This window comes from Manis pentadactyla, chromosome 16 (assembly GCF_030020395.1).
Source record: "Manis pentadactyla isolate mManPen7 chromosome 16, mManPen7.hap1, whole genome shotgun sequence".
NCBI lineage: Eukaryota > Metazoa > Chordata > Mammalia > Pholidota > Manidae > Manis > Manis pentadactyla.
The window spans coordinates 25628541-25636895 of record NC_080034.1 but is presented as its reverse complement, the minus strand read 5'-3'; the positions used below and the strand labels follow the sequence as shown (position 1 = coordinate 25636895).

Below are 8355 nucleotides of genomic sequence, written 5' to 3'. Positions count from 1 at the left end.
AATAAGAGCTTAAAAACTGGGTATGGTTTCAACAAGTAGAAGGAAGATTTGAATCAAACACCGTTGAGGGAGGTGAGTTTATTGCTTGTCCCTGGGATAATGAATAGGCAAATTTGGTTCATCCGTGCAGCAGAGTTGTGAATTACTGGGAGGAAATGTCAGAGAAGGTGTTAGGGCCAGACTACAGAAAAAGTCCTCAGTTCTGTGCTAAGGAGTTTAAGTCTCTATTTAAAAATTTTTAATCCGAATAGCTAGAGGATAGGATATATCTCAAACGAGTGATTTTTCTACCTTATAACGTTAAGACAGGCCTGAAATGCCAAATTGGAATACACAATTTTAAAGGCAAAAGGGTTAGGGGTGGAATAGTTATACTTAACCAGGTTTGCTTACTGACTAACCCTCTTCACACATGGTAAATTAAGCTTAATTACAGAGAATTCATAGAAACAAGACCATACTCAAACTAAAATATACTCAGCTAATGAGTGGCATACATTTTTGTACCCCTTGGGAAACAACAAAAAACCCACTTCCTGTGGCTCCCAGATGTGTAAGTGCATAATTTTTAAGATAGCTTTTTACTTCCATTTATTGTTTCATTTAACTTCCACTACTGCATAGAGATTTAAAAAACATTTATTAAATAAAATAAATTGGAAAATAAAGCAGTCTAAAAGTAATTCTGAATGTTTCCTTTGTTATCCTTCATGGCCTTTGGGTGAATAACTAATGTGTTTTATTTGGAATCTCTGGGCTGTCTTACCTTCCTTTTGTAAGGAGAATCTGTCAGATAAAGCATTAAAGTGACTGTGAACAAATTTCCAACTGTTTTTTTATTAAGGTATCATTCATATACACTCATATGAAGGTTTCATAAGAAAAACAATGTGGTTATTACATTCACCCTTATCGAGTCCCCCCAACACCCCACTGCAGTCACTGTCCACAGTAAGATGCCACAGAGTCCCTATTTGTCTTCTCTGAGCTACACTTTTTTCCCAGTGACCCCACACACACCACGTGCACCAATCATGATACCCCACAATCCCCTTCTCCCTCTCTCCCCCACCCCTCCCCTTTGGTAACTGCTAGTCCCTTCTTGGAGTCTGTGAGTCCACTGCTATTCTGCTCTTTCAGCTTTGCTTCATTGTTATACTCCACAAACGAGAGAAATCATTTTGTATTTGTTCTTCTCCACCTGACTCACTTCACCAAGCATAACACCCTCTAGCTCCACTCATGTTGTTGCAAATGGTAGGATTTGTTTCTTTCTTATGGCTGAATAGTATTCCATTGTGTATATGTACCACATCTTCTTTATCCATTCATCTACTGATGGACACTTAGGTTGCTTCCACATCTTGGCTATTGTAAATAGTGCTGCAATAAACATAGGGGTGCATATGTCTTTTTGAATCTGAGTTTTCTTTGTGTAAATTCCTAGGAATGAAATTCCCAGAAATTTCCAACTGTTTTTTAATCCACTTTAGTCTTCTGCCTTTGCTTTGTCTCCAATATTCTTTCCTTTATCTGCTCCCCATTTAGTCATCATATTGAAATTGTACAGAATCACTAATCCTGTGGTAAAACAATGGCTTTATTACCTGCTTGATCTAATTTTCTTAGCATGACCAAGAGTCAGAGGGAAGTACTGCTAAATTCTACCTAGAATACTATGTTGCTAAAACTCAATTCTACTCATAACAGAAAAAAGAGGCAAGAAATCTGTTTTTATTGTATTTTTAGGAAGTGTTATTTCATCAACATGTTTTCTTTGGCATTGTGCTTGTTTTAATATACTTTTCAATTAGAGTAATATAAAAGCAGTTATTAATTTTGACACTAAAAAGGATCATCTTAGTAAAATTAAAATTTAGGCTGGTTATGATTTTTATATACAGCAGTATTTCTTCACATTTAAATGAAAAAAGAATCTTAGTCTAAGCTTCAATCATTATTATGGCATAGCCTACACTTTTTAGTATGAGTTATTTGAGAAAGAAACATTAAAATCATACATACATACACACACACACACACACACTTTTAGATAGTCTCTAAACAAGACTTTTAAAAAGTACTTTTAGTCTAAATTGTATTTCTCTATTCTTGTAGAATTCTGTAGACTGACATATTGGCTGATTGTGTCAATGTTGGTCCCTGGAATAAGATTATCATCTTCCCCTTCAATCAAAGAATCCCACCGATCAAAGTCTTCCTGAAGTTCTGTAAAATATAAATGTTCATAAACACGTTACACTTCTGTGAACATTATACAGTTCCGTGCCTCTAGGTGGCAGCATAGCATCACAAATTACCCAAACTGCATTGTGATTTTGGAAGCAAGGTGTTCCCTGAGAGCTGCCACATGGCTTCAGCGGGTGCCCTTGAATGAGATGGGATTGAGGCACTGTGCTGTCCTCAGGATGGACGTCCCCCCCAGTCTTCAGAGAAAGACTTTTCTTTAACAGGCAGACGTGCTGTCTATGATATATAGTATGCAAAGCAGCAAAATTAAACTCCAGTTTTTGTTTTCAAACTGATTTACTGCTAGGTTACATCGTAAACTAACCAGAGACAGTTAGAATGGGATTAATGTAACACTAAAATAAGCAGCTGTCCTGAGAATCACCTGGTTTACTGTCTTGAAAGATTGTTAATTTCTTACCTAAATGCTTTTGTAAGAATGCTAATGAAGCTTTGTTGCTAAGATCAATGACTACCTTTGAATCTATTTCTCCTTTTAATGTGAATATGTATCCAATCATTTTGCCAGTGGCAAAAGTGAAGTCAGCAAAATTCTGATGGACTGAACCCCTGAAAGATAAATGGGACATTTACAAATCACATTGTTTCACAAAATTATTTTTACAGTTAGGGTGCAGGAGGAATACTGGCCTGGTTGGCCTGTTGACTGAAAACCAAGGAAACAAAACTTATAGATCTGACCTCCTTCGATGTATTTGAGGGTCACAGGCTGTTCATTTAGGGATCTCAGAGTATATATTCATCTTCCTCTCTAGATTAACAATTCAAAGATTCCTGTCTTACTTGTCATTTTGGGTTTAGAAGAAATGATTCCAGCTTTTTAGTGGGCTAGAGTACTTTCAATTTGAGTAGCTGGAATGCGTTATGTACTGACGGGACCCTGACTTAGAGAAACCTGCTCCTTTGATGTTTATTTGATGCTAAGCAGAACTCTTTGCATTTAAGCCTTAGATTAAGTAGATTTTTAAAAATCAGCACTTTTCTTTGTATTAAACTATAAGCACCTTATATATATGTATTACACATTCGGCCCTTTAAATTTGCCAGCAGCCTAACTCCAAATAGAATGGCCTTTTTTATTGCTCATTTTCCACTATCTCTGGGATATTTAACACTTGACTTTTTCTCATTTTTTTCCCCCTCTATTTCTTTGACCTTCTCTTCCCTTGTTTGTACCCTCCGTTCTTTCCCTAACTGCTCTTTTCTCCACTGCCTCTATTCCTACATGTAAATGTAGGCATTCCTCAAGATTCTGTTCTCACCAATTCTTTCCTCACGTTGCTGTCTCATCTACTCCAAAGGTTTCATCTGTAACATACAAATTCTATACTTGCCCAGTTTGTGGCCAGGCATCTCTACCAGGTTCCCCGTCTCAAGCTAAGACATTCCAAAATTAAAATACATCCTTCCAGCCCCACCCAGGCAACTCTTCCTCTACTTCATCCTGCTTGTAAGCAGATCACCATTCCTTTCATTATCTGTATTCAAAACAGAGCCCCCTGACTCCCTGTCACTCTTCTCCACATTGCAGTTGAAATGTGATTGTCAGAAGCATAAAGAAGATAGAGTCAGGGTCACGGGAGAGCTGAGGGCAGAAGCCCGGATGCCCCTAACATGGAGTGGCTTGAGGAGGAGAGAGTGGGGGAGGTAAAGGGGGGCAGTCTGAATGATGGGAGGAGCAGGACTGGGGCGGCCCAGGGTAAAGAACCAGGAATAGCCAACAGTGTGGACGGGAGGCAGAGAGAAAGGCTGAGACTGCAAGTAGGCTGCTGGGCCTCCTACACCCTCAGTAGCGCCGGTTTCGGTACACTGGTGGGGGTTCAGGAAGCGAGAGCGTAGGAGTCACAGCGGAAGTGCATTAGGGGCATGACGTATGAAATGATAAGCTATTCTTTCAAGGTTTCTAGCAGAGAAGGGATGAAACAAAGACAGAGTGAGAGCCTAGTAAGGAAGTACTGTTGAGGGAAGGTTGGGCATTCTGTATTATTTCTCTCTTAGAATGGAATCGACTTGCACATACAAATAAGCTAAATTGAAGTCCTTACCTAAAATACCCGGACCTTTCCTCGTCATCTCTCTCTTCGAGATCCAGTTCTGCTCCCGTATCTTCCAAGCAGCCTCTTCTGACCACTTCAGTTGGAAAAGACCCCCCCGTTCTTTGAACCCACACTCTTGCCTCTGCTGGCATGTGTTCCCTTCTTGCCACTGCTTCTGTCCTCCTAAATGAACCCGGTTTCAGGTGGGAGAGGGATGGGCTCTATGTTAGCTTTTCATTGTGAATATTTCATTGTGAGTTCAAAATCCTACTGAGACTTCGTTTTCATGTCCATGATGTAAGCATACTGCCAACACTCAAGGGGACCCTGTTACAGCTTATGGGAATTTATAAAGTCGTATTTTGTAAACAGGTAAACACATTGTAGGTCTCAACAGATGATCTGACCTTTTTTAAAAAAGAGTTCCTAGCCTAGCCTTGTGATGGAATACGTCCTCCTCCCCCACCCCCAAAATGTGTGGGCCTTTTCTTATGTCTAGATAAAATTGCATGAATCCTAATGCAAATTCTAATTATCGATATATGAGCTACATATATTAACACTACTCAAAACATTTGCCTTTTAAAAAAGCAAGCCTAAATGCATTAGAACCTGAGGTTATCTAAAGGTCTCCCTTACTGGAAGTCTAAACACCGATTTAACGATTCTACAATGACCACCAAATGGGATCAATGTTTATCCATGTTTCAGGTTTCTGTTTCAGATGATGAAATATGTCACTTACTAATACTTACCTGATTGTAATCATTTTTCTCTCTCTACCAGGTAAATAGCATTTTTTCATTTTGATGATATTAGCAGGGTATTGGAACCATTCCGAGTTGATAAAAAAGAGGGGCTGAGGTATTCTGGAACATACTTCATCACCCACTGGAAACATCCATGCATCCAGTGCAATTCTGCATCTAAAGATATTTATCAACAATGATAAAGAAGGGCTGGTTACACACCAGCTGACATACAGGAATTTCTAATAATGCTATGATGGATGGACACACACCAAAATGTTCCCCTTCAATTTCTCTTCACTCAATACTAGCTCTTCAATACCTCTCTCTTACAGAAATTTCTCAATGTCTGAAGAGGTCCATTGGGCTGATTATCATAGGTCTTGAAAAAAAATCAGGCTTAAGATGATGATCACCTTCCCTTCCAGGAAACAGCCATTTTCTGGGGGTGTCAGGAAAGGGACATGATGCCTAAATGCCTGCTGATATCCCCGGGGGCCCCACTCCAGTTGTTCAAGTAACTTGGCACTTTTCTCAATGCTCTTTGCTGGGAGCTTCAAAGAAGAAAGTAAGTTGTACTTGTCCACAAACCTGAGGGAGGGAATGTGTATTGCTCACTGACACAGTGCAAATGGCGCAGACATGCAATGAAGAAGAATAAGAAACCAGCTGCACGGGGCTGTTCTCAGAAACACTCTGGGTGTTGGGCAAGCCCTTCATAGCTCAGAAGGGATTTCTCAACAGTAAAACGAGTGGCTGAACCAGATTATTATCTGTCCCAACTGCTACTCCTTCACTCTCAGTGGTTCTGCAGACAGTGACAGATTTGGTGACAGTCTGTGGTGACAGATTGTGGTGTCAGCCCCCAGTTCAGTGAAGAGCATCATCAGGCCGTCTACAGTGGCAACTCCTGAACAAATGTCTGGGGAAGGGAGAGACCCCTCAGTGCCCACGTACAGTGCGTGGAAGCAGCAGGCTGGAAAATGCCAAGCTGGTGGGTGATCTCACCAGCTTCTGTAGGGCCACCCTAACTCCCAGTGAGGAAATCTGCCCTGGTGCTGGCAACTCACAGTCCGGGTGCTGGCAGCTCCCCAGTGCCTCGTAGTGGCCAGAAGGCCATCTCCTTCTTATGGATCAGGCCGATACTTTATGCGCTGATCCCTGAGTTCAACGTTAGCCTAAGATTTGGTCCGCAGCATTTTGGGATTGCCAGCACTTAAAGTGATACATTTTCTAGCTCTTAGCATATACCAGTCTCCCAGCTCAACCTTCTTATTTGGGCCAAAGTTAATTTGTGCAAGACTGGTTAACGCAAATCCCTCCCAAACCTGAACTCACGTGTCCTGCAAAGCGACAAGCTTCCACACACCTACCTCTCCTTCCTTCTGTTTTCATCACCTCTGCAGCCATCCAAGAACCACAGGCTTGAATGAAAGCCTGACTTTTTTTGTTTTTGGAGACAGCAGCTTCTACTAGAGGATCCAGGGGATGGTGGGGAAGATAATATTCTCTTCTAGTTTTGTTTGACTTTTTAAAAGCCTTAAAGAAATCCTGCCATTTGCAACAACATGGATGGACCTAAAGTGTATTATGTTGAATGAAATAAGCCAGGCGGAGAAAGATAAATACCCTATGATTTCACTTATTTGTGGAATCTATAAAAACAAATGAACAAAACAGAAACAGACTCATAGGCACTGAGAAGTGACTGGCGGTTACCACCAGGAAGGGGTTGGGTAGTGAAATAGGTGAAGGGGAAAAAGAGGCACAAAATCTCAATCATAATATAAATTAGCCACAGGGATGAGAGTACAGCGTAGAGAATATAGTCAATAGCTCTGTAACATCTATGTTGACAGATCATAACTGCACTAGTTGGGGTGAGAATTTAATAATGTAGGTAACTGTCAAATCACTGTGTTGAATAATTGAAACCAATATAATATTGTATTTCAACTATACAGTTTAAATCTATCCATTCATCCATCCATCCACACATCCACACATACATACACAAAGCAAGCTGAGCATCCTCAATCTTAGCTGGCAGGCGGGGGGTTGCCACGGGATGGTGGAGACAGCAGAACAGAGGAGGCAGTGCCTTGTTTTAATAATCTTGGACATACCACAGCTACTCAGAACTGGGCTCCGGAAGAAACAATGCTCCCCAAAGGGAGGCATGTGTTCATTTGTTTTGTCCCAGAGGGAGTCTTGTAGATAGAAAACACCCAGTGTTTCCAGCGCGCCCGGCCTGATTCCCTCTTCGCACCGATTTTGTAGGGCTTGGAAGGACTGGGTTCGAATGCGCTCACCTCCGGGCGAAGATTCTAGGGCTACACGGGCAGCGAGCGCAGCTCGGGCCAGGAGGCCCTGTGCTTGCTGCTGCCCCACCGCCCCGCGGGGCTCGGCTTCTGCATCCCCGCCTCCGGGGCGGCGCCGACCGGCGCAGGCCGGACTCGCCCCGCACCCCTCCTTGGGCCCCCGCCTCTCCCCGGGGCCCCTCCTCACCTGGGCGCTGCGGCGAGCTGCTCACGGGAACCCGAGCGCGCCAACTCCAGCTGCTGCTCCCTAGCCGCACCGCGGAGCTCTGCACGCCGCGGAGGCGCCGGGGGCGGCGGGAGGGTGGGCTGCGCGCGGGCGTGGTCCTCCGTCCGCCCCGCGCGGGCCTTCGCCCCGACCCTCTCCTCCCCCGGCGCAGCGGGAGGAGGGACCGGGGTGGAGCGTGCGGCCGCCAGCCGCCCCCAGGCAGCGGCCCCGGCCTGCGAGCGAGTTCCGGCGCTCTCTGCACTTCTCAGGAGTCGGGGTTCGTTAACCAGTTCCGGGACCGACCCGGACACACCTAGGGCGGGCGCTGTGCCCCCCGATCGTGCCCCTCAGACTCGACTCTGATCAGATGTGCTCCCGGAGTTCTTCACCCGCATCAAGCCAACCGTGCCGGTTGCACTGAATTCCCAGTCGCTCTGCTTCCAGGGGTCATCTGATAAGCTCGGCGCGCTCCGCGGTCGGTACACTGGGGGTTGGATGCCAACTCAGGAATTACGCGCACTGTCCTCCGGAATGGAAGGCCTGCCGGTGGGTTAGTTTCATTTCTGGATGAAATACAACACCAGGCGGTCAGGAAGAGCGTTTATGATTTGGGGGGGACCAGTGTAAGAAGGGGCCATTGCATAGCCCAGTTTAACACCGTTTGGGGGGCTTACCTGAAATTTCCTCCTACATTTTCCAGTGCTTTCTCCTCAGTCCATGTCTAATAAAAACATTCATTTAAAGCTTCGGTTAGAGACGCAGGGAAAATAGTT

The 8355-nt window shown here is 43.9% G+C and overlaps 1 protein-coding gene across 2 annotated transcripts; it reads right to left on the bottom strand.

Moving 5' to 3' along the window:
* Positions 1-1713: 1713 nt before the first annotated feature.
* LOC130681295 (platelet-activating factor acetylhydrolase-like) lies at positions 1714-8105 on the bottom strand. Of its 2 annotated transcripts, XM_057493966.1 has the most exons (5): positions 7565-7691; positions 5063-5233; positions 4317-4490; positions 2672-2820; positions 1714-2229 (listed from the first exon to the last, which is right to left on the bottom strand). In XM_057493966.1, the coding sequence occupies exons 2-5, from the start codon at positions 5206-5208 to the stop codon at positions 2087-2089; spliced, it is 612 nt and encodes a 203-aa protein (XP_057349949.1). In that variant the 5' UTR covers positions 5209-5233; positions 7565-7691; the 3' UTR covers positions 1714-2086. The 2 variants fall into 2 exon arrangements, 1 of the variants encoding a protein (XP_057349949.1); XR_008994336.1 differs by lacking the exon at positions 4317-4490 and having other exon boundaries at positions 1714-2820; positions 7565-8105.
* Between the last annotated feature and the right edge of the window lie 250 nt (positions 8106-8355).

Coding starts and splice junctions, on each gene's coding strand:
- LOC130681295 (XM_057493966.1), bottom strand. CDS start 5,208: ATGTTTCCAGTGGGTGATGAAGTATGTTCCAGAATACCTCAGCCCCTC. Junction 2,821..4,316: donor GAAAGGTCCGGGTATTTTAG/GTAAGGACTTCA, acceptor TTTATCTTTCAG/GGGTTCAGTCCATCAGAATT. Junction 2,230..2,671: donor ATTCTTACAAAAGCATTTAG/GTAAGAAATTAA, acceptor TATATTTTACAG/AACTTCAGGAAGACTTTGAT.